This window comes from Colletotrichum tamarilloi (assembly GCF_030869305.1).
Source record: "Colletotrichum tamarilloi strain Tom-12 chromosome Unknown Scaffold_1.1, whole genome shotgun sequence".
In the NCBI taxonomy this organism is placed as follows: Eukaryota; Fungi; Ascomycota; class Sordariomycetes; order Glomerellales; family Glomerellaceae; genus Colletotrichum; species Colletotrichum tamarilloi.
In genome coordinates, this window is record NW_026849384.1 from 1,061,476 (window position 1) to 1,087,416 (window position 25,941).

Here is a 25,941-nt window from a genome sequence, read left to right on the forward strand (position 1 = left end):
ATGGTACCACGGTTATTCACCTTGTGGGCTACTGGGCGTTGGCCGGGCCTCTCTGGCTGACGAGAGGGCGAGAGGGCGAACACAGCCACAATCGATGCCGGAGCCCGGATGACTCGATAAGAACTCTTGCCGGGCGACGTGATGGGTTATTGGATAGTTTGGAACTGGGTGAACTATAGTGTATTGGGCCCTTGATGGCCTGAGGAAGAGGAGAGGATCCGCGGTGGCCAGTTGGTACCTTGCATGGGGCTTTGATGGGTTCGTGTCTTGGAGGAGGACCGTTAGCTTCTTGGTGAAGTTGGTGAGTGTCCGCGCGAGAGAGATACGTACAAGTATATGTAGATTCAGACGAAAAAGCACCTAACCCGTCCAAACAAAACATCGGAGGGAACGGAGGGAAAACTAACCGTCCGGGAGGCCCCATTCATCCGAATCACTGGAGATGCCTGGTGGTGACTCGGCGGTAGATTGTGGTCGGAGAGGACTTTCGTTGCTGAGGGCTGACAATGGAAGTACAATCATTGTACCTAATTCCAATTCCATACCACCCATGATGAGTCCATCCGTAAGGCAAGCACGGCAAGGTAAGTAAGGTAGGCCTGTTAGCCTATAGGTGCCTCATGACTGGTGACGGCGGTGAATCGTGAGTGGCCAGGCTCTGAGGAAGGTGTGGGCATCACTGGAAGCTTCGCCGGGGGACCAAGTGTGCGAAGTCTGGGCAGAGGAGGGAGGCCACGCAATGGCTTTGGGGCCAAGTGACTGCCCAGCCTCCAAGACGTCGCTTTTGTCTGGCGACGGTTTGCTTGGCTTTCTTCATCACGCCGTCGGGCGAAATATAACTTGGATCCCTCTTTCCCCCCCCTCTTCCTCGTACCCCCGTCTGATTCTTTTCTCAAGAGTCTTTTCCATCAATCAACCCTGTACTTAATCAAAAACCTAAACGTCTTGACTCTCTCTTCTGGCGCTTCGCTGCTGCCTTCCTACACTGCGGATCCGGATACATAACAGAAACCATCCAAATTCTTATTTGATTAATTCAACCTTGGATTGTCTCGCATTGCACTCTAAATAGGCCGCAATCCTCCCACCCAAACCTACCTACGCTACCTATTCTCTACGGGTACAACTCACCTTAATTTTTGTGCATTGCACTGCACTGCACCACCGAGAGCTCTAGACCGGATCTCGCCCATTCTGACAGGACGTCAAAAGCCATCACGTCATTGAACATCACTCGCCATCTTCCCTCCCCGCCAACGAAAAGCATAGCGAACGCCACGCAGAAGTGAGCTCTTGGGTTCTTCTGAAGCACGGACAAGAAATACAATAGTCGGACGAAGCTTCTCCCCGGACAGCTCCTCCTGCCGTTTACATCTCGTCTTTTCTTTATTCGTCGCACCAGAACCCTGTCCGCCAACGATAGCATAAGAAGTTCGGTATATCACTGAGAGGCCAACCTTTTCCATACCTTCAACATCGAGGGTCACGAACAAGAAACTTCCCGTTCAGCGACAACATCACAGTCATCAAGATGGCGGACGCTGTAGGCAATGTTCACATTCTGCCCTTTCCCATCGACTCACTCGACAAGAGGTAAGCCTTCTCCTTCCTTCCTCCCCTTATTGCATGCCATCCGAAATGGATCTGCGAGACCCTGCATACATCATACCCCCCGGCGATGCCCTCCGGACGCTAACGTCAATCTCGCAGACAATTCTACTGCAGCTCCGGTCAAGTCTACAGAAACGGAGCATGCTATGAACGCGGCGCATGGTACTGGTGGGGCCGCTGGGTCCTCGCCGCCGTCGTCGTCGGCATCGCACTTCTGATCCTCATCTTGTTAGGGTACTCCCCCAGTGCTATTTCCTGTCTTTCGGCACGATCCTCCATTGCATTCGTTCATCATGGCTAACCGATGTTTTTGTGATGTAGCTGCATGAACTCCCGCCGTCGCAGAAAGCGTGGTGTCCAGCCCTTCTACGGCACCGGATGGATGAGCAACAACAACAAGCACAACCAGCAGGGCACCTACGCCTACAACCAGCCGTACAACGGCCAGCAGCAAGGATACGCGGGCTACCCCCAGCAGGGCGGCGCCTACCAGAACCCGCCTCCGGCTTACGGGCCCGCTCAGCAGCAACCTCAGTACACTGGCACCACGTTCAACCCAAACGATGGATACTACGGCGGTCACAACGAGGGTATTCACCTGCAGCAGCCGCAAAACGCCTACCAGCGGGATTCTTACGCCCCGCCTGCTGGCCCGCCGCCCGGAAAGTAGATGGATGATGTCGATGAAAGATAATGGGGCTTGGGTTCCGAAGGCGTGGAAGGGTTGATGCGGAGAGACGTGAAACTTCTTTGACTGTCATGAGTACGACGACTTGCGAACACACAGATGATACCTTGATTGCGAAACAACCCGGTTAGGCGTTGGCAGGTTTTCTTTGGAAGGATTTTTACGACGATAGGGGCCAAGAGGGAAGGAAGATGGGGGCCAGCCAATATGTATGATGACGATGATATTCGGGGTTGAGCCTGGCCTGGAGAAAGAATCGAGAAAGCTCTGGACTATAATTCCATAGTAAACTTCAACATTATTGATGCTTTCATGGCCACAATCAAATTTCCGAGACTGGTAACGACCGTGAAAGATTTCTGCCCTTGACGGACCTGTCCCTCAATCTATGTCAACATACCTAGGAATGCGACATCTGCCCTGATCCACGGAGTCATTCAAAGACTGAACGATCAACGCAAGGTCGTTGGACTTGGCTATCGCACAGGTTAGGTTGCTAGCCATAGCTTCTACATCAGACGAGCCCTGCGTTGCGCTGGGCTGCAGCTGTGAATTCAATTACCCTTCTAGACGTCCAGGCGCTCTTCTTCTGGGACGTGCGTGTCGGTGCCACTGCCCGGAGCTTCTACTCTCGACGTCCCAGGATAGAGCGCCTCCTCTGACGAAGATCGACTACTTGGAGCAGCGAGAGTAAGATCTCGGGCTATCGCAAGCGGTCTCTCGAACCACGGTGGCGTCCGTTCCTGATCCTACTCGCTGTCCCATCGCTACTCTTCCACGCTTCCAGGCGTTTCGTGGGGTCCTCTAGCCAGTTAGCTCGACCCTGAGGTTCATTTCAAGGTGGTGAGATTGGGGGCCAAGAATTGTTCTCGAAGCCAGCGACGGCGGTCTTTCTGAGACAAGAAGGAGAACCCGTCTCCGAGATGCCCTGTCCACTGTCGAATCTGCAGTGTCCTGGTAAGGCCCGGTGCTCTGCCGCCGTCTCGGCCGAGTTGATGCAACTCTGCACATCACATGGGTGCTGAATGTGGCGAGTGGTTGTGGCTGAGTAGAACACTGGTGTGGCTGGAAATAACCATTGGCTTTTTACGTATTCCCGTCATAACCGAGCGCGAGGGAAGGCAGCAAGGGGTGCCCACTGTCACGGGGGTTGCGACCCAGACGCTTTGGCCAATGCCAAGTCGTAATGTGCTGTACGTATGCCTGAGGACGACAAGAGCACCATGTTTCATCATGTTGACTCTGCATGCTGCTAACTGGTGGTCCCTCGGCCCCCAGGTTGTCTCGTTTTCAATACGGAAATGCTCCGTACGGTTGGTGCAGTTGGGTGGCGGGCACGGCAGACCAGACACGCTGCAAGTCAATACTCGCTAACTGATACCTTGTGTGCTTACCTTACTTTAGTTAGCATCTTGATTTATCGGCCGGGGGAGAGGGGACTTGAGGGACGGCTCATCGGCGCAATCAAGATTGGGGTCGACGAATCCAAAATCATCTCCGAACCGACCCCTGAACGAACTTCATGAGGGAAAAAGCGGTACTTGCGCGATTACAAGGGGACTTGCCAGACAGCCGTTTTGGAGTTGAGGTGGAAGTGGACACGGGCGTTGGGTGTTGGCGTTGCAGACAGGCAGGCAGACAGAAAAGAGAATGCGAGGCCAAGCAGCAGCAGCAGCGCAGCATGGCAGCATTGCAGTGATTTGACTGAACAAGCCGCAGCAAAAAGCAAAGCAGAAGGGGGGACGGGAAGTCAGGAACCGCTTCCCCCACTCAAGTTCGTCTGAGCAGGGATCTTCAGTCCGCTAGAGTGTGGCATGGCGCTCGATCGCAATTCGAATTTCCCTCTGGAAATCTCCCTGTGCTCAGGTCGCGGCGTCCCGTCGCGCTCGCTCTCTCTTAGGTACCTTACCTCAGCTCAGTCTGTCAAACAGGGAGAATGGAAAGGTGCTGATGTTTCTACCGCTGCTCCTTGGTCCTTTCCACCACTACCAGTGACCACCTGGGCTGCCTGACTGCCACTTTTGATCGTCCCCCTCGTGGCTTTCCCGGCAAAGTAACTCTGTGTGCGTCACGTCAATCATTTCCCGTTCCTCCTTCCTTTTCCCACACCTCGTTGCAAATCCTCCTCTCGTTTTGCTGCTCTTCTGACCTTTTGGTCAAGGGAAACATATCCTCACATCTTCTTCATCTCATCTACGGCGGCCTCTTGTCACTCTTTTTCTTGACAACCTCCCGAGGTGCATATTCCTCCGACAACCCGGCAGACTGCGTCCTGTGCCGTTTCGCTCCTTTTTCGTTCCGTCTCATCTCCTTGGCCATTCCTGAGGCTGTTTGACGGTCCTCCTCGTGTCTCTCATTTTTACCTTTTTTTCGTTCGTTCTCTTCGCGAAGCAGAAGAGTAGAATTCCAGCTCAAAAGCCATTCCTTAAGCAAGCCATACGAATACCGGTACTCCGCCTCTCTCGCCGCCACTCTGGGATTTATTTATCCTCAACACGTCTCACGAAAACGACCACCCCTCAGCTACAGCCTCCCTTCTACCTGGGATAACCGTGTCTCTCGACAGCTTGGACACGAATTGCGACCCACCCCTTTTCTCGATACTCGCACCCAGCAGCGTCACCAAGCAATAAGACCAAGACACCCAATCTGTTGGCCACGGATCGCCTATTTTTCGGGGTCATCCTGTTGGACCTTGCCGTGCTTGCTGACTTGCACCGCCCAGTTTCAGTGCCATTTTGAGACGAAAGCCTCTGGGCTTTTTGCTCGTTTGTCGCTACCATTCGCTACAACGTCCCCTACCACCTGTTCACCAGCCCACCCACGCAAGGGGGCGAACGCTTTGCCCTCCCATAGGCAGTGACGATAGAAGAAGACTTGCATTCATTTACCGGCGGTACAGCGGCACTACTCATTTCAGTTCTCATCCTCTGAGGCTCTCGAGGTTCGACCTTTTTTTGGTTCACGCCTACCACTTACTTTCCTTTGCCATCTTCACTTCAAGTGAGATCGTTTTGCGCGAATCCGGCCGCCCGTTACACCTGCACGACGACGTTCTCTTGTACCACGAAGCGGCGCGCCTTATCCCCCAACGGTCCGCCGATCACCGTTCAAGCCGATTAAACGACGAAACATCGAGCCCATGAGATGATGGAGCTATAGTCCGCTTCTAATTCCGCAGATTAATCCCCCTCGACCAACCAAGCTCGACGTACCCAAATTTTGTTGGTAATTCGCCGAGAATCACGTTCTTTGTCGGAGGAAAAGCAAAACAAAATCATCCAAAATGCCTTCGATCGATGTCGCCATGGCGAGGAGTCTCCGAGGAGGAGTGTGGGGATCAGTGGTGTCGAGCATGGCCGCGGACATTCAGAGTCGCGGAATTACAGACACAGTACAGAGCGCCGGAAACTCGATCAACGATGTGAAGACGGCGTTGTCTAGTTGGGACAATTGCATGTCCGTTAATTTCTGCAAGTAGGTTTCGGTCACGACCTCACTTGAATTCCGACGTACTAACTTGCGCAGGTGGCCCGTCATTGGAATCATGATCTTCGGAGGCCTCATCATTTTCTCTATCGTATGGTGCATCATCCGGTGCGCTTGCTGCGGTCTGTCGTGCTGCTGTCAGTGTTGCTACTGCTTGAAGTGCTGTGGTAACTGCTGCGGTTGCTGCGACACCCCCAAGGGAACACCTCACAAGCACCTCGACGACAATTCGTATGGACCGAACAATCAGGGATATAAATCCCAGGCGCCCATGGCTCCCTTTTACAACAATGCCAGCACCGCGCCTGCACACCAGGCGAATTCAACAGCACCCGTGGCTTCCGGAGCCGCGGCGCCGCCTCAGTATGCTGAATTCGAAGTCAGCAAATCAGGTGCCAATCCGGCAGACGCTGATTCACTTCCCGCGATGCCCAGTTGGGAGGGTGCAGGTTCGAAGAAGGTGGCACTTGAGGAGGAGGTGGAGCTCGAACAGATGAACAAACCGGCTGTATCACCGAACCCGAACGGACAGAACATGCCTCTCATGGCACCCAACGCCATGTCCCATCCGAACAGCCCCATGCCGGGTGACAGGAGCCCTTATGGCCAAAATTCTCAGGCCGGGCCCAGCGGTTACTTCACCAACGCCAATCAGCCTGCGGGTCCCTACGAAATGGCAGGCAACGGCTACAGTGATGGAGCATACGGACAGTCAGCGTCTTCTTTCGGTGTAGACCAAGGATATGGAAATGGGGCCATGGCTGCCGGAGGCATGGCGATGCAGGGTAGAGGTACACCTCACCAAGAGTTCAACAACAATGGCTACGGGCCCCAGAGAGGTCAGACGTACCCCCGTCCTCAGCAAGATTTCGATCAGGGCTTCGGCAACAGCTACGAGCAGGGAGGCTATGGCATGGGCCGTCCTCCCCGGAACGGCCCCAGCCCGGCACCGATACCCCGAAGCTTCACAGCACCACCTCGCGATGGACCCAGTCCCGCCCCGGCTGGATATCGCCGCTCTCCTGGTCCTCAAGCCGGCGGTTACCGCGGCCCTCCACCCCCTCCCAGCGACTACCGGCGATCCCCCGCGCCTCAAAACGACTACGGCTTTGACCAGAAGAATCAGCAAGGCCAGTTCCTCAATGAGAACTACGGTCGTCCCCAGTACGGAGCAAACTCGCGTCAACCGTCTTCAGAGTCGACTCGCCCTCTTGCTCCTCAGCGCAGCTACACTGGCGACCAAAGCATGGCATCTCCGGACCTGCATGATTCTGGCGGTTTTGACTTCAGCTCTGGCTACAGTCGTCCGCAACAATACAACTATAACCGCGGCCCGAGCGGTGGCAACCAACATGTCGAGGACGAAGACGAACAGCGACCCCCGCAAAGCAGCGGCGGCACCTACCCAGGATACAAGGCGTACCAGCCGACAAAGGATGGCTGGAGTGGCGTCTGAGCGAAATGACAACAATAACGACAGAAGGCAAAGAGCATATGCACACCTGCCCAAAAGCACCAACAGCTCCCTGTACTGGGGGCGACTTCTATTTAAAGACTAATGCAGTCAGAAGTTCATTCGAGGCGGCGTTACTTTGAGTTTCTGATAAAGGTGTGCCTTGGATGGTTAATCCTTGCCTCTTACATGCAAAACTACTGGACGTTTGTTTGGAAACACCCAAAAAAGAGATGCGGTTTTTCGGGGGCCTTTTGGAGTTTCGGGCATACAAAGAGCCACTGTTTTTTCAACCCATGACCGAGGAGCAAATCGGAGCTGTATAATGACCACGGTCAAAGATTTTGTTTGATTGGATTCTCAATTGTCAGATTTTTTTTATTCTTCATGTTTACAAGGCGTCGCATTGGCGCGGCATTCTCAGATTCTCCGTTTGGCCCTTTCTTTTGCATCTTCTTCGAGTGGCAATGGCCAACCACATGGCAAGGTTCTTCTTACTTGGCGATGGACGAGCCGCAGGCTGGCGACGTACTTTGATGCCATGTCATCCAGTTTCGGATGATTTAGAGTTTGGGGCTGTGTGTGGAGGATATGACTCTGCGTGGAAGTCGCAGTGTTGAAGATGACAGGGGAGTGGGCGGCTGAGGAGACGAAGCTAGGTGTTAGGTGAATAGCGCTGATCCAGCTGGCTTGAGGTAGTTGTGCTTGGCTAGAAGCCTTTCAATCGGGCTTTTCGCTGATGGCATGGTGGATGAATACCAAAAACTTCCCGTTACAAAGATTGATGAAGTGCCATGTGATGGTCATGGAAGTGAGGTGGTCCATCCACCTGCTTGCCTCAATCTATGTGTACGCTTCATCAACGACAGCCACCAGTACTCATGAGTCCGGTAGGCGACCATGATCCAACGTATTCGATTGATCAAGCCAGCTCGGTTCAAATAGTCATTGAAGCGCTTATTCTGCGCTCAAGCGCTTGTCCACCAACCCACTGCTAAGAGAGTTGACTTTCCTTCGCTCACTAACCCGGGGGTCGGCCCGGCCTGCATACAACCCCCCGGCTCGTCTCCCTCCCCGGTCGTGTCGTTCTATAGCGCGGCCAGAGTGGAAAAGGATTAGCGGGCCCTCTGCAGAAAACGCCGCTTCTGAGTACCTTGTTATCGAAGAAAGTTAATTCTTTCTAAGTCATAAGTACAAGAATATAGTTTTAATAAAATAGTATAGTACTTACCTAGTACTTAAATTAAAATACTTTTTTAAGCTTATTATAAGAGAAAGATAACTATATTACTAATTACTTACTATCGAGGTCTATAAGTAGTACTATAGTTTTAATTACTATAGCTTTAACTATAATAGCTTCGCCTATAATAAGCGAAAAGTCTAGTTATAAGTCCCTTAAAAGCCTCTTATTAAAAACTATAAAAGTCTCCGAGTATATTAAGTTAAAATACTTACTAAGATACTAATAACTAAATTAACCCTATAATAATAACCTTAATAAAAGACCTAAAAAAAAATACTAGAATCCTTACTATCGTTAGGTACGATTTATAAAGCGTAGTAACGCGGCCGTAGAGTATTATTAATATATCCTATATTAAAAAGGGTATTATTAATATTAACGAGACGGATAGGGCTGTGTTAATATAGTACCTCGGCTTCTTCTTATAGCTCGAGGATAATTATTTTAAATAGTATTAAAAGTCTATTAAAAAGCTCTCTCAAGTACTCTAGTATATCTACTACTATTTTTATAATAATAAGATTCCTAGTACCTATATATAAGAATAAGTTACCTATTTTTAAATAGTAATACTAGCTTATTAATAAGCTATTAAAACTGCGATTCTAGTAATCCCTTAACAAGGGAGAGGGTAGAATAGAGGAAAGGATAGGAGAGAAAAGGGTTAAGGTTAAATAGTGCGGAATTCGAGGGTAGGGTAGCGTCTATATATACTGCGGCAATCCTCTAGTAATGCAAAACGATGGAGTTAAACAGTGGAAAACGCCGCTTCACATTCCCAATTTGACAGCTGCAATTTGCAGACGTGCATATGCTGTTGGTTCCTTTCCTTTACTCCAAGGTCTCCAACCGCGTCTGTCCCCCCTGCCTAGTTCGGTGTGCTCGTAAATGTTTGCCCTGGTATGTTTGCCTGGGGGGGTTAAGATGCCTGGGCCCTGGGTCGAGGAGGGGTTCGGTTCGGTTGGCCATTTTTGGGGGGCCAGACGGGCTTTTGAAGGATGCGGGTATGGGGGAAGAGGAGAGAGAGAGAGAGAGAGGAGTTGGTTGGAATTTGTGACACGATTCCTTTCGCTCTTTTTTCCTTCTTTGGTGTATTGAGTCTGGGCGCTGTTCTGTACTTTGATCGAAAGTGTTTCTGGTCCCTTGCTATTTGGAGAAAATAACGACGACGACAACTTAAGGCCCGCCGACGTTGCTTCTAAAGTTCTGCTCTGCCAGTCTTCCTTACCCCCTGCAGATGTCACACTCATCAGAGTCTGATGGAGGAGAGATCGATCAGGCCAAGCATGATCAACTGTTTCTGAGCTTGAAAGCGAAGTTGATGGCGGATTATGGGATTGATCCGGACCGTGATTTTGGTCAGCCTTCGAGGGGGCGGCAGCAGCATTCTCACGATGACGACGACGAAGAAGAGGGATGCGGTCACGCCACTTGCGAACATGGACATTCCGAGGACGTCCCTGTGAGTTTTCTGCCTCTCGTCTGTTGAGAATCTCACTCCCTTCAGCCTTTACCCCCCCGCCTACCCCTGCCTCTTGGCTCATACTTCCTTCTGCCTCTTTCTTCAAGAAATAATGAACTGATTGTGTTTCGGGGTTTCCCCTGCTGAAGGGCTTGTCGTCGTCTGGGCTGAGTCTGAGTGAATCCATACTGGAGTATCGTATGGAGAACGGGAGGACGTATCATCGGTACAAGGACGGCAGTAAGTGGGAGGCCCAAGTGGCCCGGGCTGGGTTATGGATGGTGTTGGTGTTGTTTCTGACCGGCCTTTTCTGCAGAATATACTCTTCCAAACGACCAGGCTGAGCAGGAGAGGTTAGGTGAGTCTTGTTGTTCCCTTCTACCGCCGGCATTTGGTTGGTGCTGCTGCTGCTGCAAGATACAGGCACAGCACTTCGTTTCGGCAGTTTCCTCCGACGTTCGAAGCGAAGTCCTTCGTCTCTCCCCATGTATCCAGGTCCTGACGGGAAGCTCAACTGCCAGATCTCCAGCACAACGTCTTTCTCCTTACGTTTGACAATAGGCTCGGACTCGCGCCGCCGTGCCAGAAGGGCGCCGAAGTCCCTGGCAGGGTCCTCGACGTTGGAACGGGGACGGGGATATGGGCTATTGACTTTGGCGACGAACATCCCGAAGCCGAAGTAAGTTTTTCCTGGTGTTTGACACCCTTTTCAGACAGTTGTGAGGAGTCGTTTGCTGATGAATGGTTGGCAAATAAAAAGGTCCTTGGGATCGATCTTTCGCCTAATCAACCTACTTTGTGAGTTCAGAACTACCTTAATCCTTTATTTATCTCGCTTTATAGGCTTGCTGATAGATTCAATCCAGCCTACCGCCAAACGTCGACTTTGAAGTAGACGACATTGAGGAGGAGTGGGTGTTTGACGAGCCGTTTGACTATATCCACAGCCGTCTCATGACATCCAGCATCGCAGACTGGAAGGAGTACCTGAAGAATTGTTACGAGTTGAGTTCATCCCCCTGAGCTTCCCCGGACTGTGTTGCAAACTTGGACGTTCTTACACTCTCGCAACAGCAACCTCACACCAGGAGGCTACCTCGAGCTCCAAGAAGTCGACGTAGGCCCCTCCTGCGACGACGGCACCCTCGACCCCACGACCTCGGCTCTGGCGCGGTACTGCAACCTCTTACACGAGGCCTCGGTGATGCTGGGCCGGCCGTACCAGGAGATCCCCAAGCTCGCCGGCGTGATGCGCGATCCGGAGATCGGGTTCGTGGACGTCGAGGTCCGCGTGTTCAAGTGGCCTACCAACGGGTGGCCTGCCGCGGACACGGAGGAAGGGAGGAGGTTGAAGGAGGTAGGCGTGTGGAGCGGGGAGAATATCGTTGCCGGGCTCGAAGGGTTCGCGATGGCGCCGTTTACGAGGGCGTTTGGGTGGTCCAAGGAGGATGTTGACGCGTTTTTGGTGGATGTGAAGAGGGAGATGAGGGATGAGAGTATCCATGCTTACGGACTTGTGTGAGTACTTTCCGCACGGGTACTTCGGTGTATTGCACATCGTATGAGAGGGGAGGGGGGTTTGTGATGCATATGCTAACATCTTTCGACTAGGTATTCCATTGTGGGCAGGAAGCCTCTAGGATAACGAAAATGAAGGGCCAACGAGACCAAGATCTCAAGACAAAGGAGAATGGGCCTATAATCACCTATTAGTGAGTGAACAGATAATGTCGAAATGTTTTGCGAGGCATATTTGCACCAAAGAGGTGACCTTCAATGTCTCGAAGCTGCTTGATTGTTTGAGAACGTTTCCTATGAATCAAAGAAACCACACACATAAGGCCTCCTCATGCCGGACCGCATCTCCACAGCGCATCTCTGCTCCTGCATATCGCAGATGTCTTTGCAGTATTCAGTCGTCGGTCATTCTCATAGACTTCCTCACACGACGGCGACTGCTGAAGTGGGCTGTTTCTGTCGGTCCTCAAGCTGAATACTAACCGTCAGCGATTTGATCTGCGCGCGGGCGTTCTAGGTTCCTAACTAACACCTCCGTATCAATTATTGAGCACTCGTCACGGATCCACTGTTCATTTTGTGCTTCTCCCCTCATCGTAAAGCCTCGACCAGAAGCTAAACACGTTCAGAGGCACCGTATGAGTCTTCTCCCCAAGTCAAGATGTAATTTTGATTGGTAAAGTATCATATTGCTTTCAGTTCCACAAACTCTATACTAGCAACCAGGGAAAACCGTACAGCGGATAAAAAACCCTGAAGCCAGCCCAGATTCTGGTGGATCTTTGAGGTCACTACCCTTTTTTTTTCCCCTCAAATCCACGGGTCTCCTTCTGCCTACCCCGGGCAATTCAACCATTCTTATTTGATGAGGCGGCTCTGCCACTTGTCGTTGAAACGGTACCATACGGTAGGTATCGTATGGCCGTCTCCGAGACAATAGACCTTGATCTCCTTGTTGTCAGGTGTGGCAATTGCTTCGATGCCGCCATTGGAATCCAAGGCAAAGTTTTTCTCGTTAAGGTCGCCTTTGCGCCATCCGTTTCCATCAGCAGACAAGCAAAGCTCCATCAAGCGATTCTGCGAAGAACGGTAGTAGAGGCGGATCTGGACTCTCTGTCAGCAACAAATGGCGGCTTCCGCGTGAACTTTACACTCTATCGATTACGATAATCATACCTCTTCCTTGTCATCGCGGAGAAACCTGGCCACAGCCAAGCGGGCATTGTTCTGAGCAGCAAGTGGCGCGACAGGCTGGCCGTTCACATCAGCACCCTGGATGGTGACGGTGTCTGGACCATGGTATGCCTGTTTAGCGTTCTCGTTGGGGTCCTGCGATATGTAGTAGTTGATCCTGCCAGTGGAGCTGTCAATGAAGTATAGGTGCGTGCTATTTGTGAAGGTTACGGCGGCGAGGTTGGCTGGGAAGGCCTTTCAATCCACAACGCGGTTAGAGGAGCTTCGACCTTTGGGAGACATGATGGGAAGACATACAGACATGGCCGTGGATTGAGAGGTTGGTATCGGCGAAGTCTTGATCGAAGTGTAAGTGTGTTCTGATATCCTATCCTTCGAGCTCAGAAGAAAGGGCAAAGCAGCTTCTTATATACCCGTTGCAACCTAGCCACGAAATTGTATCAAGTAAAAAGTTTCCGTCGCCATTCCCTCGCCTCCAATCTTGTCTTGATTCAGCTCGCTACTTGGAGTCACGCCAAGATCTGCGAGAAAGCTGAATACCTGTCAAGAAGGTATCAAGCTCATCGACGTCTCCTCACGAGGTCTCGACTCGACCAGTCTTGGTCTACGAAACGAGTTGTATGCTGATGCATACTAGAGGGAAGTGGCTGGCTGGAAAGAAATATCGAACAATGCGTCACACTCGACACTGAGCACACTCGCGTCGAAGACAGGTCGTCTTTGCTCACCGCAACATCATACAAGAGCCAAAGCTCCGAAGGCTTGCATGAGTGAGATGCCACTCATTTCATCATCAGATGAGTTGTCAAGTACTGATATCGAGTTTCCCGTGGCCATTGGACGCCTACTCAAGCACTCCGGCCCTTGTCTGACCTGATGCTCTATGCACTGCCAGTAGATCGATCACGGTGGATCACCGCAATCGGACCGCCGAGTGGTACACAGAAGTATCTGAGAAAGTGTTCGTCTTCGAGCCAGTCTCCAAGAAAGTTTCATCGTGGAAAGGTAGTCTGGTTCTCCATATTCGGCCATAGCATGTCTTCCTAAGGGCTGAATTCTGGCCACGACTCTTGGGTCCATTTCTCCTAGTTTGCAGCAACAGCAGCTTTTGACAAATGGAATTAATCTCTATTTGGTGCAGCTAGAGCTTCAAACACAGATCTCATTATGGTTCACTCACACCTGCAAGTAAACTGCAATTCTCCTCGATGGCCGAGAAGCGGTGAAGCAGAAAGGCGTTGCCATCTACCTAGTAATAGAAGTCAGTGTAACTTGATCGACGGTGCCAGTTAACATCACCGGGACACTGCTTTCTCGTACTTCACCGGCCTAAATCCCCTTCGGGATCATTCTAAACAGCATTTCATGCACCCATGTATTAAAAGAACTAACTATATTGACATGGTCGTGGCCGGAGCGTCTGCTTCAACTACAATGTGTCGGATTTCTAGATCTGAATGTCTCGTGTCTTAGGCCCTCATCGCGGGGTAGAGCAAGGTCATGATGTATTTTTGATATTACTTGTTGACACTTGCTGAAGTAATTACTCATGGAGAGAGGAGTGCAGGACTCTCAGCCAGCCACATCATAGTCAATAAAACGGCAAATATACGCAGATCGTTCAGGCACACTAGGTATATGGTAAAGCTACGGCTCAGAGTTCACTTCCCTGATTAGCCAATAAAGTATTGACATCGTCGATTTGTAAAATCTGGCGAAGGAGCAAGAGGACTGTTGTATCAGACAATTTGATAACACTCAGACGAGCTACAGATTAGCACATCTGTTTTATCATTTACACTATGCTCTTGACTCGCATGCCCCCCTGTGGGCAAGCTGATGAGCTCCCCCCTTGCAATGGCGTTCTCAATCACTGAAGGCGCGGTGAAGGCACAATCTGCAGTCAAGACACTTCTGTGGGATCTGCAAACATGCACCTGTTGCATCGCCCAGCCACCCACCGATTGGGTGAGCAGACTTCTTAATGTCATTCCCCCCAACGACCGTTTGCAGGGACAGTAAGACGCTGCGGTCCGTCCCCTAAAGGCTTGTGTGGCGTCAGCTGAAGCAAGACAGTTGAGAGAAATAAATCTAGGTATGATGCTCCTATACAGATCGCAGGAGGAAGAAGAGGCGAAGTTCTCAGAAATACCGGATTCCTTAGTCCATGGTAGCTGTGTGATCGGTATTGGCCCCTTCCCCCTCATACTTTTTAGAATCCCAAGGAAACACCAAATGGCTAGCCACATTCGTAGCAATCAGTGATCTGCGTGGATTGTCGGTGTTACTTATATGGCCACTGCGCCTGAAAGGATGTCGAAGTCTCCGTGACGCGGCCGGACGTCACGGAGCCGATTTTGCGGGGCGCTTGCGCCGGCCTACTCCAAAAGAACGAATATTCGGAAACAGTCGAGTAAAGTGCAGCTTAATGAAGAAACGTCGCCTCGCATGCCTCTTGCAATCGAGAGTATTTATTGGTAACATGGTAGCCTCGAGGTAAGGCAGAGCTGTTTGTGGCTGCACATAGGTTGCACAGGTCCATGATAGAGTACATACAGCAAGAATCGTCAGGAATAGCATGGCACGTTTCGGCACGTTGATCGTCACTCTAAAACATAGGTGCAGTGCATGTGACTGCTCACTCAAGATATCTAGGTGATTGAAATGTCTAGCTTCATTGACAATGGGAACAGCTAACTAGGTACTGAGGTATCCTTACAGGCCCGTCATGGCCTCAATCAAAAACAAGCTATACTAGCAGTCCAACAGAAAAAAAAGCCAGTAGAAACCGACAATAAGCCACTCCAAACGACGAAGATGCGGCTCGGGTTCCCAAATCATGCTTTTCCCACCCTCCCAGGCCGCAACAGCATCTGGTATCTCTCCAGCCTCCCAATTTACTCCAAACGCCACTTGGCAGAGTGCCATTTCCAGGACCGACCCCAAAACGTAGTCCAACAGAGAGAAAGAACGGTTACTTTACATGCCAAGCCTCCAAAAGCTATGCATTAATCGAGTGGTCTTCGCCAAAGCAAGCAGCGAACGTCTATGCCTCCACCGCAACAGCCGGGGCGCTGACTGCTGCTGGCTCGGGCTGATTGAGCTCCTCCTCCTCGGCGATCTCGCCGCCTGCTTCGCGTTCAGCCCAGGCTCCCCAGAGGCCACGCTTGGCTCGGACTTTGATAGGTGCGCCGAGTGTCTCGCCCTGCTCAACCTTGATCGCGTCCTTCGTGGCCAAGACGAGACATTCGAAAAACATCTTGGTGGCGTCAGCCTTCGTCGTTCTCCCCTCGGGAAGGAGGTCTTGGAAGACCACGGCAGTCTTCTTGCGCTTGTCGGCGTCGTGCTCGGCGTCGGGGCCAAAGATGTCTCTTAGCACGTGGACAGCGTGCTTGGTACCCATAGAAACCGGACCACTGTCCTGAGGGTGGACGGCAGGAGCTGTTGTCTCGTCAAAGTCGGGCATGGCGCTGCCTTCGCGCGAAACAGGGCGGCCGGTATTGTCGTCGTCTCCTCCAAAAGCAATGCCCTCCTCATCAGCCGGGATCTCAATAATAGTGCCATCGGCCGCTATGCTTTGGTTGCCCAAACCGGCATCTTCGACAGCAAACGCGTCATCCTCTTCGACGTTCAGGCGAGGCGACTTGGATGTGGCGCCGTTGTCACTCTCCACATCAGCGATTCCGCTGTCCCGCTTCCTCTTCAACTCGTTTGATCGGCTGACAGCCTCGAGAGAAAGCATTCCTCTCAGCTCAGGTGCCCAACCGGCACTGCGACCGTCAAGCATGATGTTGGAGACGAAGCCGCCACTCTTTTGCATCTCCATAAGAGCCAGAACGAAAGGATCTCTAGGCAAGAACGATTGAGCTCTGAGGATGTTGGCGTGGTTGGCTTGTTGGTCTTTGATGTGAGTGCTTGAAAGCATCGTCTGCTCGTCAGGCAACAGAACCTTCCTCTTCTTGGCTCGTTGAGGATGACGAATGACTGTATGCTCCTCCTCCTCATCTGGCTCATAGAGATCTGTGTGCTGGATACGGGAGTATTCCTCCTCAACTTCTCTCGCGAACTCCGGGTCGATTTCCGACAGTGGTGATTCGGAGATACGACCACGAGGCATATCCAGAGGACCGCCAGCAAGACCGGGAACAACAGATTGATCGCCGAGAGGGAATTGGAAGTCGTCATCGCCCATTTGAATGTCACCCTCCTCGTCAGCGATACGGACGGTGTCGTCACCAAAGTCAAGGTTCAGACCCAGTGAAGGCTCACGTTCGGTCTGGTCCTTGCCTCGCGGCATGATGTCGAGCTCGCTGAACATGTCGTCCTCGACTGAGCGAGCCAGAGGCGCGTCTCTTCCCATTTCGATGGTCGTATCCATGCGGGTGGGTCGCTCATCAATGTCCATGCCAAAGTCGAGTTCAAGATCGAGATCTTCCATAGGTGCAAGCTCCAGTTCGTCATCGAGGGTGTCCGCCTGGTTGAGGAATTGGCTGTTGTTGAAATCCTCTTGAAGGTTAATGTCGCGGTTGCTGACACGCCCCTTGCGACCGACTGGAGTAGCTGTGACATCGTCCATTTGCGACAAAAGCCAAGCGGCATCAGGAGGCGGCGGGAGATCCAGGTTGTCTAGTGGAGTAATCTTGTCAGGCAGCAGCAGCGCTTCGCGGTTGTTGACGTAGAGATTGGCGGCTGCCATGTCGTGATTGTCACTCGAGCGGAAGGCCTATAAAAGTCAGTAAAACGCGTCAAATATCCAAGCAAGAGGCAAGAAGCGCACCATCTTGATCTTCATTGAAGCCTCATTGCAATCCTCGAGCAGATAACGGGCTTTGCGATTGTAGATTCTGACAACACCCAGCAGCAACTGGCCACTTAAACGAAGAGCCATCGGGGCCTGGCCAGGCGTAATGATAGCCTCTACACTGTCCGGCAGGTTGGACTGCAAAATGTGCGTCTTTGAAAGCTTGCGCTCAATGTTGGCCGACAGCCAAACGCGGGCCAACGGCCCGCTCTTCTGGAGAAGCGTCTCCGAATAGAACATGGCGGCGACAACGATTCGTGACGCGAGGGTGTTGATGCAAGAGGCAAGAAGCAAGAGCTACTCCTCGTTAGGTATATAGGCAGCGACGCGCGCCGGTGTTGGAGGGGTGGTTGCGGAAGCTCTCGTAAACACGAAAACGCGTTGTTATGGGAAATCGGGTCGCGTTGGGGATGTAGCGGTCGGGGCGAAGTCTAACACGCGCGGAGTACGAGGCGCGGTGACATGAAGCAAGTCGTGAGGATCGCGAAAGGCTGAAAAGTAAGTTGCAGCGATAGCAATAGTAGCAAGAGCGCGATGTGCAGCGATGAGGGAGATGGAGGAAATGAGCAGGAGGGGGGGAGTCAAGGTGTGGTGGTCTTCTCTCTCTCGACGCCGTGCCGGTGGACGCAAATTGACGGGGCTGGGATTGGGCAGGGATTGGTCCGCGCAGAATTTGGTGGCACCAGCCACATCACGTGAGGCCGTTGCTCCGCTCTTGGATCATCAACTTGCTGACCCGGCGACCATCCCGGAAGCAGCGGGTCATAGGTATCTTTCCGTCCTGTGGCGGTGTGAAGAGTACATGGCAGGGATGCCAACTTCCCATGCCTTATCTAATCATTTTCAGGTACGAGGAGGACCGGAGCTTTACCAACAAGGAAGCTGTACAAGTAAGTCGAAGCAGGCACCATGCATGGTGAATACCACTTGAGGTGTCAAGGTACCGCGGAACATGCAGCTCGAGTTGGGTTTCTAACAGGATATCCTTTTGCCTCGTTCATCTCACCCACAACGCATCGTTCATATGCGGTAAACACCTGAGCTGCAGCTACTACTGTAAGCTGAGCTGAGGAATCTCGAGGCGAGGAGTTCCTACTGCTACAGGTCCGTTTGGAGATACACATGAGATGAAACCAAAATTGGGTAGTGTGAGCTCTCGAGATATCATTGGAGGCCCAGTGTCTCCAATTTGAATCCCCAACATGATCACCATGCTTTGGGACCTGGAGGCCCTGGCTAAATCTGGCGTGCAGCAAGTCAAATTGTCTTTCAAAGATGAATGTTGGTGTCACCTCGCGCTGCGATTTGAAAACTCTAGAAACTCACTCGGTGCAACTGACCTCGATGGTGAAAGGTCCCGTGCATTTTCTCTCCCATACAAACTTGAGCAAGGCAGGAGTAGTACGATAGGTACACTGGCATTGGCACCAAGTCGTCAAATTAGAACCGTTCGTTCCCTTATATACCTACCTATGGCGTGGATAACTTGACGTTGCAGCCATGAGACATGTAACTGATATCGTGCATGCCCATGTCTGGATTGCTTACGGCACTGGAGCAGCCATCCACGGGGATGTGCGGAGCGGCGACACTGCTCCCGAGTCCTCGTTCCAGGGCCCCCTGTACAACAGCCACGGACCCGCCGTACTAAGCGTCGCGTTGGCACGCCGCACGCCCTGTCCCTGGTACCAGATTTGGCCATGCATCTGCTATTCCAGCCGAAGGCACACGTTTTCTCATCTTTTACCACGACATCCGCTTGCCTTCACTCAGTTACCAGCTTCCACGAAACTATGTCTTCGGACCTAGCTCCCCGCAATTGATACCTTGGCGACGAAGGAACTTTAGTCCTCCCAAATCGAACGTACTCTGACTTCCGACGACATATCCTTTCGCTTGGGCGCATGCCTCCTTTTCGCTTCGTACACTGACAGATGATCGGCGCTGGGCGTTCTGCAACTATTCCAAGGCCGTGACCGAGGGATTTCTGCCTCGCCATACGCAGATATGCAGTGGCCGTGGCATAAAAGGAAGGACTCCGACGATGGCGAAGCTTTATTGCCTCTGGCGGCCAAGATGCCGAGCATCAATGGTTTGACCATGGAACCTATGGAGACGGAATCATCGCGATCTAGGCCAGGCCACATTCGAACCACATCAGCGCAATCAAGAGTAATGGGCTCCCTTAACTTCCATATCCTCGATATCTAGCTAATTTCTGTCTGCATAGAGCACCGCCGACGAGTTCTCCTCGATGAGTTCCGCAGAAGCCGCCAGCCGCCTTCAAACGTCACTTACCTACGGTCTATCGCCAACCGAAGCCTTGACTCGACTCAGCGACTACGGTCCGAACGAGATCCCTCACGAACCCCCAGAACCGCTATGGCTTCGTTTCATCAAACAATTCCAAGAGCCGCTTATTTTATTGTTGCTCGTGTCGGCCGGAGCGTCCTTGTTTTTGGGCAACATGGATGATGCAGTCAGCATCACAGTCGCCGTGACCATCGTGGTCTCGGTCGGTTTTGTGCAAGAATACCGCTCAGAGAAGTCGATAGAGGCTCTTAGTCACTTGGTTCCGGCCCATGCCCATCTGGTCCGCTCAGCTATCAGCAAGACACCCGGCAGCGCCAAAACTCCGACTTGGCCGCCACAGGGACCTATGGACGGCACAGAGTCAGTTGGATCTACCACGCCTGGGGAAGAAATGCTGGAAGCAACCTCATCAAAGGTCATGGCCTCACAGCTTGTGCCGGGAGATTTGGTCTACTTCACCACGGGCGATCGTATTCCGGCGGATATTCGGGTCACCAAGGCAGCAGATCTCACGATTGATGAGTCAAATCTCACAGGAGAAAACGAGCCTGTGCGGATCACCGCAGAGACGAAGGCGCGGAGCCTCTTATCTCCTGCATATGGTGCAGACACGCTTCAGCTTCCGAGCCCATCTGCCTTGTCCGACAATCGTGATGCAGGTGGGAGTGGCGAGAATAACATCGCCTGGATGGGCACGCTGGTGAGGTCTGGTCACGGCCAAGGCATTGTTTTTGCAACGGGCGGACAAACCAACTTCGGAACAATTGCGACTAGCGTGTCTGGAACAGAGAGTCCTCGTTCGCCTCTCCAACTCTCCATGGACGACCTAGGCTCTCAGCTCAGCAAAGCCTCGTTCGTGGTCATTGGACTCATTTCGCTAGTCGGCTGGCTTCAAGGAAAGAAGCTGTTGGAAATCTTTACTATTTCGATTTCTCTTGCTGTTGCAGCTATTCCGGAAGGTCTGCCAATTATCGTAACCGTAACCCTGGCTCTGGGCGTTCATAGAATGGCTCGCCATAACGCCATCGTACGCAGAATGCCCAAGGTAGAGACTTTGGGTTCAGTAAATGTTGTTTGTACCGACAAGACAGGTGTGTGGTAGAAGGACTAGAGGGAGATTGAACCAGCTGGTTGCTGACATGCCGCAGGTACTCTTACCATGAACCACATGACAACCGCCAAAATGTGGTACTTTGGTGCTAACGATGCCATTGATGTCGAGTCCGATGATGAAGCGACGGAAACCAAGCCCGATCCTGCTACTCTACGTATTTTACGGATTGGTAACATTGCGAACAATGGTCGCTTAGCACAGCAGTATACTGAAAACGGTGCAGCTGCAAGAGCTGTGTTATCGTCAACTCAAGGAGCTGACTTCACTTCGACTTACACGCGCTGGTGTGGCCAACCTACGGACGTTGCCATGCTCGACTTGCTTGACAGATTCAAGGAACATGACGTTCGCGAGTCTATCGGCCCGCGTCTGACGGAGACCCCCTTCAGTTCTGAGCGGAAATGGATGGGTGTTACCATTGGAACTAACGATAAGGAGTTCGCCTACATGAAAGGATCCATCGACAGAATTCTCGAAGCTTGTGACACCTATCTCACTCGGGACGGCCGAGAGATTGTCCTTGACTCTACGCGTCGTGAAGAGGCCCTGCAAGCTGCTGAGACTATGGCGTCAAAGGGCCTCCGCGTACTTGCATTCGCCAGTGGCGCAGTTTCTAGATCTAGGGGCAGAACAGCACTTGCGCCGACTAGCCGAACCAACACCCCCCAACCCGTCGACGAAACCTACAGGGGCTTGACGTTTGCTGGTCTGGTCGGCATGAGCGATCCGCCAAGGCCAGGAGTTGGCAAGTCAATTAGGAGGCTTCTGCGTGGAGGTGTCAGAGTCGTCATGATAACAGGAGATGCCGAGACGACCGCCGTGGCGATTGGCAGGCAGCTTGGCATGCCGATTGCGAAGCCAATCGAATACGCCTCTAATCAAGCTGCAGTTCGGCCAGTCCTGAGGGGAGAGGACGTTGATAATATGTCAGAAGAGGAGCTCTCCCACGCCATTCAGCACACCACCATCTTTGCTCGCACGAATCCGGACCATAAGCTCAAGATCATTCGTGCCTTCCAGGCCAGAGGTGATATTGTCGCCATGACTGGAGACGGCGTCAATGACGCACCAGCACTGAAAAGAGCGGACATCGGCATCTCGATGGGCTTACACGGGACTGATGTGGCCAAGGAGGCTGCCGATATGATTCTCACGGATGACGATTTCTCAACGATCCTTAGAGCAATCGAAGAGGGCAAGGGAATCTTCAACAACATCCAGAACTTTTTGACATTCCAGCTGAGCACAAGCGCAGCCGGTTTGTCTCTGGTACTTATCTGCACAATACTCGGATTCAAATCGCCGCTGAATGCTATGCAGATCCTTTGGATCAGTAAGTCTTTTCATTTCTAGAGAAGGTTGTGCCCAGACTAACAATATCCCAGACATCATCATGGATGGCCCACCTGCTCAGTCTCTTAGCGTAGAATCCGTTGATGCCGATGTAATGAATCGGCCTCCTCGGAAGCGGAACGATGCGGTACTCACGAGGGCTCTGCTCTACAGGGTAATGACCTCGGCATTCATCATTATGGCGGGCACGATGCTCGTATATAGACGCGAGATGCTTGCCGATGGCAAGGTTAATCGCCGCGATACAACCATGACCTTTACTTGCTTTGTATTTTTTGACATGTTCAACGCAATGGCCTGCCGATCCGAATCAAAGTCAGTTCTGCGAGGCGAGGTTGGGCTCTTCTCAAACACCTTATTCAACTGGGCAGTCTCTCTCAGCATTGCGGGCCAGTTGCTTGTCATTTACTTCCCTTGGCTCCAGGAGGTTTTCCAGACAGAGGCTTTGGGCTTATTCGATCTGTTGGGGCTTTTGATGCTTTGCAGCACGGTGTTTTGGGCGGATGAGTTTAGAAAGTACTGGAAGTATGCCAGACGGCGCATGGGGGGCGGTTACAGTCAGGCAGTGTAGACCAAGACGCGGAAGTATCACTCATGCGAAGGTACGGGGGAATCGTACCAGTCAACGGCCTTAGCATATATGTAAAACTCTGAATACGGTAAATAATTTTAACGGCCTTTTCAAAATTCAATTGCAAAATCACTACCTGCTTTCGTCCGATGCTCTGGAATAGGACAGCTGTGCAGATCAGCCCAAAGTATGTTCCTCCCTTGCGCCCACACCTTAACCTCGCTTATCGGTGAGCTAGGTTCACCGAACCTCCTACCTAGCACTTCGGGCCAGCTAACACCTTGACCTGGACCTCAACCCTCACGGCACAGACAACACCCCCCTACCTCTGCTGGCAGGCCAAGGTAGCTATGCACCCGTCAGCTAGCTCGCGCCAATGTCAACACTCACGAATGGCGTTTCCTCCCATCGCGCGGACAGCGACAATGCCGCCGACGGCGCACACAGCAGCGCTGCGGCCCGACCCAGCTGTAGCGGCACCAGCAGCATCTACGCAGCATCGAGCGTCGCCGAGGTGCATGCTGCCCTCGAAGCTCTCCACGCCCGCGAATCTACAATCACCAGCCGTCTCGACGCACTCCTAGGCTCCCAGGCCGACCTCGCCCGCGAATTAGGACGACTAGACCTGCTGCGCGCGGGGCTTGGTAGTCAGGTCATTGCTGCCCGGTCCGTTGGCAATGACATGCTCTCGACGGCCGCGGACACGGCGGGGCGGCTGAGCAATAAGGTGAAGGAGCTGGACTTGGAGAAGAGCCGGGTCGAGGATACACTCGAGGTTGTGAAGCAGGTCGTCGAGCTCAAGGCTTGTGTCCAGGGCGTCGTGGGCAGCATGGGTGTCCCGCAGGACTGGGAGGCGGCCGCGGCGTACCTTGCGCGGGCGGCGCAGGTGCCGGAAGATATCACCAAGGGCAAATTTGCGTCGTCGATTGTACCGTCCGTGGAGGTTCCCGACCCCCCGTGGGTGACGCTCGAGAACGCCAAGGAGAGTCTATGCGGGCTGTTCCTCAGGGAGTTCGAGAAGGCGACCAAGGAGGGAGACGGTGCCAAGGTGACGAGGTTCTTCAAGCTCTTCCCGCTCATTGGAAGAGGAGACGTTGGTCTGGACGTATATGGGCGGTATGTTTGCCAAGGCGTGGCCGGTACGGCGCGATCGGTATTGAAGGAGAGTCCCGGTGTCCAGGCGAGGAAAGAAGGCTTCTTCTATGCGAATGCTCTCACCAGATTGTTCGACCATATTGCACGCATTGTGGAAGGTCACGGAGGTCTTGTGGAGCTGCATTATGGCTCTGGCAAGATGGTTCGTGTCATTGAGCGTTTGCAGCAGGAGGCCGACGTACAAGGAGGCATTGTCCTCGACTCGTGGAGCGATGAGCGAGACGTGGACAGGCGGCTTAAGGACGTCAAGAGCTACCCCTTTTCTTTCTTGGTGCAGAGCTTTCTCCCTCAGCAGAGAGGTGGGACCCCGCGGGTCAACTCGCCTGCCATGGGCGCCGGCGCGAACCCGCGAGCTAGTGAGGATGAGGGCGTCAACATGAAGGAGGTTGATGGCCTTCTAAGTGAGATCGCAATCATGCTCGGCCGGTGGTCTCTATACTCCAAGTTCCTAGCAGGAAAGACTCGCGTAAGTTGATTGTCTCCCTACTACTACGAACACGTTACTAACGACTCCTTTAGGACCCATCTACACCCGACGACGCTCCCCTGTCCGTGCCGGAAGTTGTCGTCAAGTCCAACCTCAGGAAGAAGGTTTCGGACAAGCTTACATCCCCCTATAACATCATGATGACTTTCTTCTTCCGAAGATCAGTCGAAAAGGCGTTCCAACTGGACGAGTCGCCAGCGAGCAGCCTGTCTCTCAGTATGAACAAGCACATTGACACAAACCAAGCATTCATCATCTCTGCGGTTGACGACGTCATGTACGTCGTCAGTGCCGTTATCCAAAAGTCAATATCGACATCTCAAAGAGACGTCATCTCATCCGTCATTCCCACCATCGGTCGCGTCCTCGGGTCAGACTTTGTCGGCATGATTCAACGAAAGATGCGAGACGAGTCCTACCCCAAACCAATTGTGCAAGGAGGATTCCCGCCAGAAGACAGGATCATCCAGTTCATCGTCCTCATCAACAGTCTTGATACTGCCAATGAGTACCTCGGACGCATCATTACGACCAACGTCGGAAGCACAAACGACCCGCCAAAGGTAAATGGCGATGCTCATGATGCATCACTTAGAGACACATTCCCTTTCGACAAAGACGTTGCTTTCGTGGCTTCTGCTCTCAACACACTGCAAAGCTCCTTCACCACGAAGACCACCGAGCTTCTCAACGAGGGACTCCAGGTTCTTTTCAAGCAGGTCGTTCAACCACGCCTTCGGCCTGTGCTCAGCGACACCTTCCGCGACGTGGACTACTCTTTGACGGAAGAAGAGCTAGCCGAGTTTGCTCAACAAAACGACGAGGACGAGGAGGAGATGCTAGACCAGGTGTCCCGTCGCTTTGAGCACGGCTGGGACCAGCTCATGAAGCCTGTCGCGCGTCTCATGACGCCTCACACCTTTACGACGCTCCATGACCTGACGGCGCGGTACCTCTCGCGTGTGCTCGAACGCAGGGTCTGGGATGCCCGGGCAAACGCCTATGGTGTTATCCGCATGGAGCGCGACTTCTCCAGCATCGTCAGCACCGTGTCCAAGGGCAACTACGGCGTCAGAGAGCTGTTTGCGAGGGTCTCACAGATCTTGATGGTGGCCAATATGGAAGAGGAGGAATGGGAGGAGATTTCTGCTCAGCCGGATGACGGGGAGGAGGATGGTATGATTTGGGTTCTGACTGAAGAGGAGAGGCGGCGGGCGAGGCATCTTACGTCTAGGGAGCGTAGAGGATGAGTTTCCATCTCGAGGGAAAGAGAAGAGATGCACTCCTCCTTTGTCGAGAAGGAGGCTTTTGTGCAAAAGAAGTGATGGGCGGGTTTGGAATACAGAAAAGCTGATGAGAAATGACCTCCTTTTCACTCCAGCAAAGCGGCATTTCATGATCAAGATGTTTGCTTGGGGGTGGGTATCCAAGATACAAAGAATATTATCGAGACTGTTACAAGCATTTGTGCTGTTTAATGATCCCC

At 52.5% G+C, this 25,941-nt stretch overlaps 9 protein-coding genes across 9 annotated transcripts; 6 read left to right on the forward strand and 3 right to left on the reverse strand.

Moving 5' to 3' along the window:
• Positions 1-1,531: 1,531 nt before the first annotated feature.
• On the forward strand, positions 1,532-2,281 carry CTAM01_00355 (uncharacterized protein; the record flags this gene model as incomplete). The annotated part of the gene is made up of 3 exons (XM_060516408.1): positions 1,532-1,593; positions 1,711-1,845; positions 1,933-2,281. 3 exons carry the CDS (start codon positions 1,532-1,534, stop codon positions 2,279-2,281), a joined length of 546 nt encoding a protein of 181 aa, XP_060389034.1.
• Positions 2,282-5,585: 3,304 nt separating this feature from the next.
• CTAM01_00356 (uncharacterized protein) lies at positions 5,586-7,244 on the forward strand (the record flags this gene model as incomplete). The annotated part of the gene is made up of 2 exons (XM_060516409.1): positions 5,586-5,776; positions 5,828-7,244. The coding sequence occupies 2 exons, from the start codon at positions 5,586-5,588 to the stop codon at positions 7,242-7,244; spliced, it is 1,608 nt and encodes a 535-aa protein (XP_060389035.1).
• Positions 7,245-7,628: 384 nt separating this feature from the next.
• On the forward strand, positions 7,629-7,778 carry CTAM01_00357 (uncharacterized protein; the record flags this gene model as incomplete). The annotated part of the gene is made up of 1 exon (XM_060516410.1): positions 7,629-7,778. The coding sequence occupies one exon, from the start codon at positions 7,629-7,631 to the stop codon at positions 7,776-7,778; it is 150 nt and encodes a 49-aa protein (XP_060389036.1).
• Positions 7,779-9,724: 1,946 nt separating this feature from the next.
• Positions 9,725-11,594, forward strand: CTAM01_00358 (uncharacterized protein; the record flags this gene model as incomplete). The annotated part of the gene is made up of 8 exons (XM_060516411.1): positions 9,725-9,949; positions 10,099-10,189; positions 10,266-10,307; positions 10,471-10,628; positions 10,710-10,747; positions 10,816-10,953; positions 11,024-11,467; positions 11,561-11,594. The coding sequence occupies 8 exons, from the start codon at positions 9,725-9,727 to the stop codon at positions 11,592-11,594; spliced, it is 1,170 nt and encodes a 389-aa protein (XP_060389037.1).
• A 731-nt stretch (positions 11,595-12,325) lies between these two features.
• CTAM01_00359 (uncharacterized protein) lies at positions 12,326-12,964 on the reverse strand (the record flags this gene model as incomplete). The annotated part of the gene is made up of 3 exons (XM_060516412.1): positions 12,326-12,580; positions 12,644-12,895; positions 12,959-12,964. The coding sequence occupies 3 exons, from the start codon at positions 12,962-12,964 to the stop codon at positions 12,326-12,328; spliced, it is 513 nt and encodes a 170-aa protein (XP_060389038.1).
• Positions 12,965-15,707: 2,743 nt separating this feature from the next.
• Positions 15,708-17,702, reverse strand: CTAM01_00360 (uncharacterized protein; the record flags this gene model as incomplete). The annotated part of the gene is made up of 2 exons (XM_060516413.1): positions 15,708-17,384; positions 17,439-17,702. The coding sequence occupies 2 exons, from the start codon at positions 17,700-17,702 to the stop codon at positions 15,708-15,710; spliced, it is 1,941 nt and encodes a 646-aa protein (XP_060389039.1).
• Positions 17,703-18,510: 808 nt separating this feature from the next.
• CTAM01_00361 (uncharacterized protein) lies at positions 18,511-18,675 on the reverse strand (the record flags this gene model as incomplete). The annotated part of the gene is made up of 2 exons (XM_060516414.1): positions 18,511-18,513; positions 18,559-18,675. 2 exons carry the CDS (start codon positions 18,673-18,675, stop codon positions 18,511-18,513), a joined length of 120 nt encoding a protein of 39 aa, XP_060389040.1.
• Positions 18,676-19,469: 794 nt separating this feature from the next.
• CTAM01_00362 (calcium-transporting P-type ATPase) lies at positions 19,470-22,813 on the forward strand (the record flags this gene model as incomplete). Its single annotated transcript, XM_060516415.1, has 4 exons — positions 19,470-19,634; positions 19,693-20,866; positions 20,924-22,222; positions 22,275-22,813. The coding sequence occupies 4 exons, from the start codon at positions 19,470-19,472 to the stop codon at positions 22,811-22,813; spliced, it is 3,177 nt and encodes a 1,058-aa protein (XP_060389041.1).
• A 376-nt stretch (positions 22,814-23,189) lies between these two features.
• On the forward strand, positions 23,190-25,705 carry CTAM01_00363 (COG4 transporter; the record flags this gene model as incomplete). The annotated part of the gene is made up of 2 exons (XM_060516416.1): positions 23,190-24,434; positions 24,488-25,705. The coding sequence occupies 2 exons, from the start codon at positions 23,190-23,192 to the stop codon at positions 25,703-25,705; spliced, it is 2,463 nt and encodes an 820-aa protein (XP_060389042.1).
• Between the last annotated feature and the right edge of the window lie 236 nt (positions 25,706-25,941).